General features: G+C 34.1%; 1 protein-coding gene across 1 annotated transcript; it reads left to right on the top strand.

Moving 5' to 3' along the window:
• The first annotated feature begins 7,245 nt into the window (after positions 1-7,245).
• Positions 7,246-14,064, top strand: PGI1 (phosphoglucose isomerase 1). The gene is made up of 14 exons (XM_039029719.2): positions 7,246-8,002; positions 8,524-8,646; positions 9,104-9,202; positions 9,916-9,999; positions 10,733-10,876; positions 10,953-11,018; positions 11,337-11,405; positions 11,497-11,604; positions 12,030-12,082; positions 12,174-12,312; positions 12,440-12,596; positions 12,763-12,841; positions 13,616-13,682; positions 13,770-14,064. Exons 1-14 carry the CDS (start codon positions 7,454-7,456, stop codon positions 13,902-13,904), a joined length of 1,872 nt encoding a protein of 623 aa, XP_038885647.1. The 5' UTR covers positions 7,246-7,453; the 3' UTR covers positions 13,905-14,064.

A 14,064-nucleotide genomic window follows, 5' to 3' on the forward strand; every position in this document is an offset into this window, starting at 1 on the left:
TCATGTAATGAATAACTAACTATTACATATATAAAATAATTAATTATTATATCGAATAACTAATTAACTACGAAGTTTTAGGACATAAATCCCAACAGTGTTAGCCTTGGGGAGCAATCAATAAAAATGATTTGCACCCTAGGTCATGTCGAATTTGCTTCCTGTTGGGATGTAAGTCCTAAAGCCTCGTAGTTAATATGTTATTTAAAATAATGATTGATTATTTGAAATATGCAATTATCTATTAAAATAATATCTAAGATTATTTTATGAAACTTGAACAGTATGTGGTAGACATACAGGTAGATAATGTTCAAGTAATAACCTAAATGGTCTGTAGTATGGATGAGGTTGGGTGTCTTATCCTTGTGGCACTACGGATACGATCCACTCTGTATTGTTATAAGAGTTGTAAAGTATTACAAACGTTTTGATCCCAATCGTTCATGTGGAGACATGTGAATGGGGGTACTCCATACAAATAGTTTGTATAAGATCGAACAACAAAATAATTATTCTCTCTTCATAACACCGTTGTCTAAAGAGATTAATATTTCATAGGATGACCATAGGTAACTCGACTTCAATTCTGAATAAGTTATGAGCTCCTGTCTATGAGGGTAGTTCTTTGATTTGTATGTGTGAGAATGGTCCAACTCGCCGATTAAATAAGTCTACCACTTTGGGGATTTATCCAAGTAGAGAGTTGGGGATATAGCTACATGAGATGGAATTCACTCATTCCACTATTTAATGTACGTAGATGAATTGCTCCTTTAAGTGTTATCTTCGAGTCTTGAACAATGGAGTTCATCCCTCTCACTGGCCCAAGAGGGTTTTGTTTATGGTAGGACCATAAACATATTGTTCATTAGAAGCTTAGTGAGACTTAAGGAGTTAGATGTAAATATATGGATAAACAGTAATTTGACCCAACTATAATTACGAGCAATTCGTGAAGGGTCGTCTTACTATTGATTGGTTATATCTGTGGATACAGAAATATATCTACAGTGCGAAAAGTGCAGCTATGGGTCTTTAGTGGAGTGACCAGCAATTAATGAATACTCATTAATTTAATTAAAATGTTTAATTAATTAATCTCGTATAATTGGAGCTTCTAATCTGTATGTTCATTAAGTCCCCTTACTAGCTCACTAAAGGTAAAACAAGAATCATTTAATTTTGGATTAATTTGAATTGTTCAAATTCTATAAGGGAGTTAATTGTATGAGATACAATTAATACAATGTATATATATACATCATGACATAAAGTTAATTTTGAATGAGATTCAAAATCATACTTTATTATATGAGAGAATAATGCACTACTTCCACCTTCAAATTTATTCATTTGTTATCTATTTTTTACCAATAACTTTAAAAAAACTAAGCTAAATTTTGAGAACTAGAAAAAAAAGTAGCTTTTAGAAATTTGTTTTTGTTTTTAGAATTTGGCTAAGAATTTGACCATTATATTTAATAAAGGTACATATTATTGTAAAAAATAGGAGGAAGTAGACTTAATTTTTGAAAATAAAAAACAAAAAAAATGAATGATTACTAAACATGACCAAATAGTTTGGTCAAAATTCATAAATTTCAAATTTTGACTTTATTTTTTAAAATACCAATATGATGAGAAAACAAGAAAATTAGGGTGTGTTTGGTGTGTGATAAAAGTAGAGAGTTGAGTTGAGTTGAGTTGGTAATTATTATCTGAGAAGTTAAATTGTTTGTGTTTGTTTGCAGAGTTGAGTTGAATTGGTAATTATTGTTTGTGTTTGTTGTGCAGAGTTGAGTTGAGTTGAGGGATCTGACGTAGTTTTTTGTGAATGAGATTAGTTTTATTTTTTCTGTTTGTTTTTTTATTTCATTCTTTTATTTTTTAGTTTTATGCTTTGGTATTGTTGATTAATTTTCAAATATACATATATTTTCTCAAATCATTTATGACATAAACTGGACAATTATCTCAATTTTTTTTCTCAACTTGTAGAACATAATAGAATATTTTTCATATATTCTTTTCAAAAGCTATAATAATTGTAATTCTCTTCAATTTGTAAAACATACCAACAAAATACATTTCATATTGCTGCTCAATTAATTGGTATATTGTATATTGTATGTATATATATTGAAGGTAATTATCCCAATTACTAATTGGTATATTGTATGTATATATATTGAATCTTGCTAACTTAACATTATTATTTCACATATCATACAGTTTATTTTTATATAATATGGATAGTATATTTGGAATTGAAATTGTACATAGGATAATTATCTTTCATTTGATTATGATGGTGAGATTGTGATGTAGTACAATAACATTTTTCATAAGATCACAAAAATAATATGAAACGACCGAACATGTGGCCATTTCCAAAAAAAATTCACAAAATATATGTTCTTTTCGATACTTATAATATAACACGATCAGGGTCTCATATAGAACATAACATAAGATAAGATCGGTCATTGGAAGAAATCCAACAAAAACAATGAACCAAATCATCATATCAAATTTTTGTAAAGTGACGTTCCAAAGGACGATAAAAAAAAAATCAGATCGGGGGAGGATCCAAATGACAAAGATGAGGGAAGAGAAGAAAATGAAAATATCACTGGTTTTTAGAGTTAATTTTGGGTGCGTAAAAAATGTGGTTTTAATAACCTACAGTTTTTCTCTATGGGCTTAACAAACGGACCTTTAATATTAATATTGTTGTTTTCAAAACTTATTAGAGAAATATTGTTGTTTTGAAACTTATTAGAGAAATATTGTTGTTTTGGGAGTTCAAGACTAGAAGTTGAGGGTTGAGGATTCGATTAATGTAGAGGTCAAAAGTTGAGAACTCGACAAACAAAGAAAAACTTGGAAATAATATATATATTAGGGTTGTCGATAGTTGAAGTTTTGACTTATTATGTCAAAACTTCAACCCTCGACAAGGAAGATAAGTGGGTGAAGCTAATTTTGTGATAAGTATTTCGCTCTAAAAGGAAATCTCGTTAATTTTGTGATGGGGATCTCACTCTAGAAGGGAATCTCGCTAGAAATGTGGGTTGAAACTCGTGAGCATCGCTAGGAAGACAGTTTGTTAAAGAAATGCTAGAGGATCTCGCTCATAATTGTCTTCACTTTATTTACTTTCCATAGAAATTTATATATATATATATATATATATTATATACATGACCAATGAGAAAAAAAGCATTAATAATCATTAATGAAAAAATAACAACAATAACAGAATTTTGAATTGTAAGGGAGAGCGAGATTCTGAGCAAGATTGTAAGAGAGAGCGAGATTGAAAGAGCGAGATTGTGAGAGAGAGCGAGATTGTAAGAGAGAGCGAGATTGAGTTTAATTTGTTGTTATTTTAATTTGAAAATTTTAGTTTGTTGTTATTTTTAAAAATAGTTATAAAAAGTTTAATTTATTGTTATATTTAAAAATAGTTATAAAAAGTTTAATTTATTGTTATGTTTAAAAAGTTTACTTTTATAAACTAAAAAATTTAATACTTTTTAATATATTTCTTATAAAAAGTATAATACAAAAAATTTATGTTTGTCGTCTTCTTTTTATTTTTTTTTTAGAAAATGCAAATGCTTGGGATTTTTGTTGTTTACAAATGGTAATATGATTAATACAAAAAAGTTGTACATAATTATTTTAATTAACTTGTACATTATTCTTCTAATTAAGTTGTACATTATTCTTGTAATTAAGTTGTACATTATTCTTCTAATTGAGAAACAAATATTTTTTAATTGAGAAATAAATATTTTTTTTTTTCAGATCATGGCTTTAAACTCAGGACCTGTTGATCTTGATGTTTTGTACGACCAGTCCATTTATAGATCATTAGTATGGCGAGATCGTACTACTAGAAAAATATCTTGCAGGTGTCAAGAGGCAGTTCTCCAGCGTACTATCCCGCTCCACCCTCGAATACTACTGCTACTGAGCACATCTGGATTCTATGGGTTGCCAGATTAGGATTTATTCAGTTGGACTGGCATCCGATCACAGCTTTGTTTAAGAGATGGAGGCCCGAGATGCATACATTTCATATGTTTGTTGGAAAGTGCACTATCACTCTACAAAACATAGAAGTGTTGTTGGGGTTACCTATTGATGGTGAGCCGGTCACCGGAGTGATATACGATGACTGGTTAGAAGTTTGTCAACTATACCTCGGTGTGACCCCATCTACCGACAAGATTAAAAGATCGAGGTTAAGTTTAATATGGTTAGGAACACAATTTCGTGAGCTCACAAATGATGCTGACGAGGAAACTATCATAAGATATGCGCGAGCATATATACTACAAATGATGGGTGGAAGTCTGTTTTCAGATAAATCAAGTCATTTTGTTCACTTGATGTTCCTGCCACTGTTAGCTAACCTCCATGATGCAGGACGGTATTCGTGGGGTGGAGCATGCTTGGCATGGTAGTATAGACAACTATGCAAAGCAACAAGACCTAAGGTTTGAGAGATAGTTGAGCCTCTCATACTTTTGTAACTATGGGCTTGGGAGCGATTTCCAACAATGGCTCCACGACTACAACATGTTAATGACGCTCAGTTAGTTGGATGAGCCTACGGTTCTTGGTATGTTGTTTTAATTCAATTTAATTTTTATATCACTAATCTAGTTAATTTAAATTCTAAATTATCAATTTAAAAATTTAGGTGGAGAGACAAATTTTGTGTGACTAGGACAACCACACATGTAGTCAGCCAATATAGATACATGTTTGATCTGCTTCAACCTGAACAGGTACATTACACTAAACCTAATTGATTATTTTATTCACATTTTTATTATATTTGTCTTTAATATTCTCTAATATAATATTTTGTGTTTCAGGTTATTTGGGAGCCGTACAAAATTATTATGCATACTTTGCCTAATTTTTGTACGAATGGTCAAAACATACGGCGGACAATGAGTCCTCTCATATGTTTTCACATTGGTGAATGACATCTTCCTGACAGGGTGATGAGACAATTCGGTTTTCAGTAGAATGTCCCATCGCCTTGTAATACTGAACCAGCACTACATGATATTGACCTAAGGACTGGAGATTGGTCCGAAAAAGTTACATATTTGGTAGTGCGATGGCACTATCGTGCAAGGTTTATTACAGTGGAGGTTTCTCTTGAACAGTTTGACACAGATGTCACTCCATAATATATTCATTGGAATAATAATATCTGGGTCATCTAGTAAATGAATGAATATTATCTAATTATTTTTAATTTAAATTTATTTTAAATATTATCTAATTGTTTTATAATTCACAGAGATCGAACAACAGTAGACTCCGTGAGGTTGCGAATGATCCGAACTAGGTCTTGCTATATGTAGTGACAACCCAAGCTATATGGAGGAAATTCATTATATGTACGATATACCTATTGTTCTTCCACCAGCTCCTAGACGTAGAGGACCTGTTCAGGAAGAGGATGAATTTAATGATGTTGCACATAATATGGAAGAGTTGCCCCTTATGATGCAGACGCAGAGTCAAACTGATTATGTTAGTCCGATGATGATGATGCTAGCATTTGGTTCAGGACATTATGACTTAGAGGCTGGTCCTTCGTCTTCATATGTGCATGGACATGGTCGGAGTCATGGAGAGCATAATGAATATTTATATTATGAAGCGCCTGCAGAGGTACCAGGACAACATCAAAAAGAACCCGAACAACCTCAAGTTCGAAGTCGACGACGACAACCAGCTCGAAATCGACGATGTCTGCCTTGTGAGACACATTGATTTTTGTAATTATTTTTATATAAATGAGATATTTAATTTACATTCTTTTATTTTTATGAGATATTATTTTTTTAATTTATTCTTTTTAGAGTTTAAATAAAATAATAAAATATTTGTAGAAATTATTTTTATAAAATGGAAAATTAAAAAAAAAGAAAAGAAAAAGAAAAAGAAAAAGAAAGGAATAAAGAAAGAAGAAGGACAATGTGTAATAATTAAAAAAGAAAAGAAAAAGGGAAATTTGTACGGATGACCCAAAAATTGAAGTATACTCTCGCTCTCTATCAAAATCTTGCTATCTCGCTCTTGCTCTCACTCAAAATCTCGCTCTCTCTCTTTTATTTGTATGAGATTATTTTTTTAAATTTATTCTTTTTAGAGTTTAAATAAAATAATAAAATATTTTTAGAAATTGTTTTTATAAAATGGAAAATTAAAAAAAAAAAAAAAGAAAAAGAAAGGAAGAAAGAAAGAAGAAGGACGATGTGTAATAATTAAAAAAGAAAAGAAAAAGGGAAATTTGTACGGATGACCCAAAAATTGAAGTATACGCTCGCTCTCTATCAAAATCTTACTATCTCGCTCTCGCTCTCTATCAAAATCTTACTATCTCGCTCTTGCTCTCACTCAAAATCTCGCTCTCTCTCTTTTATTTTTATGAGATTATTTTTTTAATTTATTCTTTTTAGAGTTTAAATAAAATAATAAAATATTTTTAGAAATTGTTTTTATAAAATGGGAAATAAAAAAAAGGAAGAAAAACAGAAGAAGGTCAATGTGTAATAATTAAAAAAGAAAAAAAATGGACATTTGTACGGATGACCCAAAAATTGGAGTGTACACTCGCTCTCTATCAAAATCTCGCTCTCTCTCAAAATAAGGATGGAAACCTCTCAAAATCTCACACTCTCTCAAAATAATAATGGAAACCTCTCAAAATCTCGCTCTCTCTCAAAATAATAATGGAAACCTTGGAAAAGCGAAAGGGCAAGGTCGAGGGTTCAAAATTCGACCTACCTTGGTGGAATTTTGAACTGTCGACTAATTTTTTTTTAAAAAAAAAAAACAACAATATTTTTACAAATAGTTTGAAAACAACAATATTTTCCTAAATAGTTTCTAAAAAGACAATATCCTTTTAATTTTTCCATGTTTATACATTAATTTTAAAAACTAAAAATAAAAAACTCATTTAGACGGTTTAAATTGAAAAAAAAAAAAGATAAATATAAAAGATGTAGTCATGTAAAATTTCGCAATAGAGAAAACAGCGGTCAGGTGTCCTAAACAGAACGGTCCGCACATGACAGTTGGCAATTTTAAAGGAATATCCGAATCGGATGGCAATTTCGTAGTATTATGAACAAAGCAGGGGCATTATAGTAAGTTAGTCAAGTTGCCAAATGCGAACGAGTTAACGTGTGAGGCTTTTACACCGCCGCCCGCACAAGCACACCATGCGAACCCAACCAACTCAAAACCTCTTTCCATTACACTCTTTCTTCTAAATTTCTTCCGTTTCATTCATCTCGGCTCGCCCAAAAACATTGGTATTGGTACAGAGCCAAATGGAATGATCAAAAGATCTCTTTAAAGATATTTGTAATCACCCATCTTGAAAATCACCGGTTCATCTCTTTCCATGGCTTCCATTTCCGGCATTTGCTCTTCTTCTCCATCTTTGAAGCCTCAATCCAAGATCCTTTTTCTTGGAGCTACTGGGTCATTGCGCAAAGATTCACTCTCGTTTCCGATTCGCGGGAAGCTCAATGACAGTAGATTGGGTGTTGGTACTGCTCACTCAGTGGCTAAAGAGATCTCAGTTGAATTGTCAGCTGCTGATGGAGGTGTTAAGAAAGGGAAGAAAGGGTTGGAGAAAGATCCTCACGCTCTCTGGAGTAGGTACGTTGACTGGCTTTACCAGCATAAGGAGCTTGGATTGTTTTTGGATGTAAGTCGGATTGGTTTCTCGGATGAGTTCTTAGCGGAAATGGAGCCTCGGTTTCAAGAGGCGTTTAAGGCTATGGAGTCGCTTGAGAAGGGTGCGATTGCTAATCCAGATGAAGGACGCATGGTTGGGCATTATTGGTTGAGGAACTCTGAGCTCGCGCCTAATTCGTTTTTGAAGTCGCAGATTAATAATACTTTAGATGCTGTGTGCAAATTTGCAGACGATATCATCAGCGGTAAGGTGAGCTTTCATGGCATTCGTCTCCCTTGGCTTTTTCTGTGATGTTTTTTTTTTTTTATTTCCCTTGGCCTCCGATATAATCAGCGGTATGATTCTTCAATTAAACCTACAATGCATGATATTAATGCGTTGGTATTGGGAGATTAAAAGATTTGGAGTAATGTAAAGGGGGAAAATCGCTAAAAAGTTGTTCGAGTACGAACAGATTTTAGACAAATTTTAAATGTTAAATCAACTGCTCTAGTGTTCTTAAATTAATATTTGTAATTACGAGTTGGATAGAAGAAGTGTGGATTACCAGTATGATTCAGCCGAAGGGTAAAAAGGGTTCAGGGAATCAGGATATACTAGTGTTGTTTGATATGAGATATCTAGCCATATAGTTTTCCTTATCTGTTAACTTTTTTGATTCTGGACTATATAATTTCATTCCTAGTTCTGAAGAACGTTTAAAGTATTGTTCGTCTTTACTGTGTTCCCCTTGCCGGATATGTTAATTCCCTTCACAATGTACAATGCAGATTAAGCCCCCATCTTCTCCCAACAGCCGTTTTACCCAGATACTTTCTGTTGGGATTGGAGGATCGGCTCTTGGTCCGCAGTTTGTGGCTGAGGCATTGGCTCCGGATAATCCTCCACTTAAGGTATTTGAGTTGATCATTGGTAATGATTTTGCTTCATCTTTAACTTCACTATCTTTGAAAATACAAGGTTATTATTTCGGCAGGGAGCAACCATATGTAGGTTGCTAATCAGGGGAAGAAATGCGCCTTTTTTTTTCCTTTTTAAATAATTTGATTAGAGATATTTAATTGGGACAAGACATGTTATAGGTGAGGAACCTTTCTAGTGTAAATTAAATGCTAGGAGGACCAACTGATATCTAGTATGCTGTCACTCATGGTAGCTTAAAGGAACCTACAAGAAAGTATGCTGCTGAGGATCTTTCTCAATACCATTGTAATTGTAATGACTATTGCAATTATATTGAATTTTGCATCTAATATAAATCACAGGAGATACCCGCTATAATTTTGTCATGTAATATTAATATTCTATTGGATATTCAATTTCTTATTTGTTTCTTCATCTTTATGGCAGATAAGATTTATTGACAATACAGACCCAGCAGGAATTGATCATCAGATTGCACAACTAGGACACGAATTGGAAACAACTCTCGTAATAGTGATTTCAAAGGTCAGCAATATTTTCTCTTTTACCTTTCTTTCATGCTATAAGTAATGCGTGGGGAAGAGATTGATATCAGCTTGAATAGCTCTTAGTAGAGTTAAATTGGAAGGCAGGCTCCATATAGCAAAATGCTTGGACTATGTTTAAATTATTGAAGCCTTGTTTTACTATTGCAAAATAAATGAACCAATTCTTCCGAAAGCGACGACTGATAGGAAAGGGGCAATCTATTCTAATATATTAGTTATTCCCATGAACCAGCCTAATGGCGGGCAGGAATAAACCAGCCTAAGGGCGGGCACACTTTTTAAACTCACTCGATCTGGGCCCATCATTTTATACGAACGTGAACCTAATTGGGTACATCCTTCTTGTCTCTTTAGAAGAGTACCCTTCCAAAGTGCATCTGAGGGACTTGGACCTAGGACCTCTTGTGCTGGTTCCAATTTATGTGAAGCTGATATGAAAGAGACCTATTTATTCCTATAAATCACTCAGGACGAAGTCTTAGAGTGTACTCCCCGAGCCTATTTTGTTTGGGCCCATCCCTTTGGAGCCATTCCTTACAGATCCAATTAGGCTTACCCCATAAGTGGGTGGAAAGGTTACCAATAGTCCCTCCCCCATGATCAAGTAGTATGCTGTCACATATTTTCGCAGACACAGGTTTGCACATTATTGGAAATGTTGCCAATTTAATGTATTTGCCTTGTTCTCAGAGTGGAGGCACTCCTGAAACTAGAAATGGTTTACTGGAAGTACAGAAGGCTTTCCGCGAGGCTGGCTTGGATTTTGCAAAACAGGTTTTGATCTCAGGTTTTTCTTTCTGCTAGTATTAGTTTTCTCTTTCTTTTCCAAGTGTTCTGGAGATTCTCTCATGTGTTAGTTTCTAATTGTAATTATAGATCATGGTAACATACTTCTTAATCACTGTTTGGATGTAAATTGACTTGCATTCTCTGATGTTTAAATAGATACACCGCATCTCTAGATCACCAAATTTTTTAAACAAGTTTTTCTTGCATTTCCATACTCAAGAGTCAGGCGTAATCATCGTATGCTTCTTTTGAAACAAGAACTAAGCTTCCCATCTTCTTTTTGTAATCATCTAGTGCTTCAGGAAATTAATATACAAAATTTCAGTGCATTCTCGTAGAGCTTGTCTAAAATCATTCGTTCCTTCATTTCAAACATTTCATGTTTGAGCTCCAAGGCGTTGACTGTAGTCTAGACTGAAAATTTGGTCAAATATCTGGAAGTAAAATTAGCCCCAATGATCCATTCCTTGGCTCTGCATTTTCATTATCTTCTTTATTGATGTTTCATTCGCTTAATTTTACAATTCTAGATATGACCAAAAATATAATTTTTAAAGGAAAGTGTGTTCAAGTTAGTCCCCTTTTTTTATCATTGTTTTTTTTAATTTTAAATTAAAAAAATTTCCATTTAAGTTCTTTTAGTCTTATATATACAGATGGTTTTACTTTCTCTACCATAAGCTTTCAATTATGACCCAACACTTGGTCTTTTACCTAGGGTGTTGCGGTAACACAAGAAAATTCATTGCTGGATAACACTGCAAGGATTGAGGGATGGTTAGCCAGGTTCCCAATGTTTGATTGGGTGGGTGGTAGAACATCGGAAATGTCTGCTGTTGGTTTGCTTCCAGCTGCACTTCAGGTTGGTGACTTTTAAGTATTTAAACCCATGACTTCACCATCTTTTGGCTTGCCCTTACAAGTGAAGCTTACAACAGGGAATTGACATTCGAGAAATGCTTGCTGGTGCTTCTTTGATGGACGAGGCAACTAGATCAACTGAGGTGAGAAAATTTCCTTGATTTTTAATTCTCTTGATGGAAAGAAAGAAGAAATAACTTATCTCACATGCAGAAGTCTTATTCTTTGATCCATTTTACTTTTAGTTTCTTCTTTGAACTGGGTTTGCTAGAAATCTTATTTGCTACTTTAATGGTAAATTTCTACTGGAGTGGCTGGATTATCCCAAAAAGAGCACTTTTACGTTTCTTGATTGTTTTCCTACTCCAGTTTTTGTTTTCACTTTATGATTTACACAGGATACCGGCTGCTCCTTTGCTATCAAATAATAAAACACTTATGTTGCATCATCTGTTGTTCAGATTAGAAATAATCCCGCAGCATTGCTTGCTTTGTGCTGGTATTGGGCTTCTGATGGGGTAGGATCTAAGGTAATTGGCAATCTTGCCTCTTTATTCTATAGTCTTGAAACTTGTTGCTACTATTTGACCATATTAATTTTTTCCTGTTTGCTTTCTTCAGGATATGGTTGTCCTTCCGTACAAGGATAGCCTGTTATTGTTTAGCCGTTATTTGCAGCAACTGGTCATGGAATCCCTTGGAAAAGAGTTTGACCTTGATGGAAATCGGGTATCTGCAACATTTAGGAATATTAATCTTTTGGTATTTTGGTTTATCAAATGGGAAAAAGTCAGAGAGATATGAAAACTATTGCCGTTTCTTGACAAAATAAAAAGTATAAAAACCATTGCGTATTACCTGCCTGAAACCCCAAAGGACAGTTGATATGAATGTTGGAAATTTGATTTTTTTTGTAATCATTCCCATGATGAACAAATTGATATTGAGAAGGGTTTGTATGCATTTTGGACACAACTTGATATGTGTTTCATATTCAACCTTTGCAATCATTAGATTTGCTTCCATTGACATGACTATAAAAGATTTACAAGCATACTATTCCATTGTTGCTGTAAACCATCCTTGGAATGATTATTAATATAAAAGTTGCACTGAATAATAATATGGTTTACTAAATTCACTTCTTTCCATAGGTTAATCAGGGACTTACAGTATATGGAAACAAAGGGAGTACAGATCAACATGCGTGAGATTTCATACTAGTTTTTGGAATTTATATACCTTGTAATGAAGACCATGCCAAGGTGTAGTCGCCTAATGCAATTAACTTTATGCAGCTATATTCAACAATTGAGAGAAGGCGTACATAATTTCTTTGTGACATTTATCGAAGTGCTGCGTGATAGGCCCCCTGGTCATGACTGGGAGCTTGAGCCAGGTGTTACATGTGGTGACTACCTTTTTGGTATGCTACAGGTTAGGTTTACGAGGACACGTGCTAATCTTACTATTTCTTGCTTCTAACAAATGCTTAGTTCAATTGTTTTGTCCTCTCAAAAGACTTTGATTCTTTGCCCTTGTTAATTGTTTGAGGCTTGTTCAGGGAACAAGATCTGCACTCTATGCTAATGATAGGGAGTCCATCTCAGTCACTGTTCAAGAAGTGACTCCTAGATCCGTAGGCGCAATGGTAGCACTTTATGAAAGAGCAGTTGGATTATATGCCAGCATTATCAACATTAATGCATACCATCAACCTGGTAGATACAATATTTCTTTAGTATAAATTTCAATCTTTTTCCTTATATCCAGTATTTATGTCTTTATGTGCCCTCATTTTGGCTCCTTATAATTAACTTTGCAAAATTAATTGGTTTATGATCCTCGCCTCAATTCTGCTTCTGCATCGGTCAAATGCAATCTCAGGTGTGGAAGCTGGGAAGAAAGCTGCAGGGGAAGTGCTTGCTCTCCAAAAGCGTGTCTTGGCAGTGCTTAATGAGGCCAGGTATGATCTCTTTGATAGACCCAAATTTTGTCATGTAATGCACCATTTTCTTATATAAGATACTGACTAGGAATCCCTATCAATTCCACTAATAACACAAGAAAATTTAACCAGTAGTTAACCGTTGGAGAGGGTCAACTATCTCTCCGCTACACAAAATTCAAGATATCCCTTCTCTGAGCAAAAACACGGGAAATGAACCAAAGCAAACATAACTGGCTAAAGGAGTTATAACTCCCGAGCCCCAACTAAAAAACACCAATAAGGATACTAGCTAAAACTCTAAAAGTTGGCACTTCTAAACGTTAGAAACAGCCACAATTCCCTTTTTGCCCTTCTTAGGATAAACCTTCAGTATTGGAGGTCTAACCGATCTTTTTTGGATAAGAGACTATCATTGATTGTATGAAATATCAATGGAGAACAAAAGGGGCCCTACCAAATGGAGTACACAAGATGTTTCCAATTTGAAATGAGAAAAGAGAAACTATGACCTGTATGTCTTTACACCAAGAGAAAGTGCTGAATAAAGCGGATCTAAAACATTCTTTGAAGATTGGAGGTCTAACAGATCATTGGACTATCCATTTCTAGTAGCATCAAGTTTTAGAAAGACCACACAAATTTTTGGAAACGCCGCTCTCTATAGTGTTCGCTAGGCAATTTCCTGATCAGCCTAGTCTCTCTTTGTTTCTGCAACGGCTACCCCTGCAGGAAAAATGTTATTTTTAAGCCTCTGTGATAATTGGGATTCTGTCTGTCTGTTTCTCTCAGCTGTAAAGAACCTGTGGAACCATTGACACTTGATGAAGTAGCTGAACGTTGTCATGCTCCTGAGGATGTAAGTAGTTCTGTATTCATTTAATGAACTCTTTGAACCACATATACTCTTTGCTGACTTAAGCTCATATATGTTATGTCACTACAGATTGAAATGATTTACAAGATTATTGCTCACATGGCTGCCAATGATAGAGCACTGATTGCTGAAGGCAGTTGTGGCTCACCACGTAGCATTAAGGTATTTCTTGGAGAGTGTAATGTTGACGATTTGTATGCTTAGCCTCAAAAACGGCAGTAATGTTCTCATATATCATGCTGTTTGGATCTCTTAATAAAATTTAAAATACTTTTTTGCTGTTCATGTCAGTCAGGCTTTCAGAGTTCGATTACTGGAATAATCGAAAATAATTTTTATGAAGAGCTTTTTCTTTTTGCCCCAA

This window comes from Benincasa hispida, chromosome 4 (genome assembly GCF_027475165.1).
Source record: "Benincasa hispida cultivar pf3 chromosome 4, pf3_genome.v1.1, whole genome shotgun sequence".
Classification (NCBI taxonomy): domain Eukaryota; kingdom Viridiplantae; phylum Streptophyta; class Magnoliopsida; order Cucurbitales; family Cucurbitaceae; genus Benincasa; species Benincasa hispida.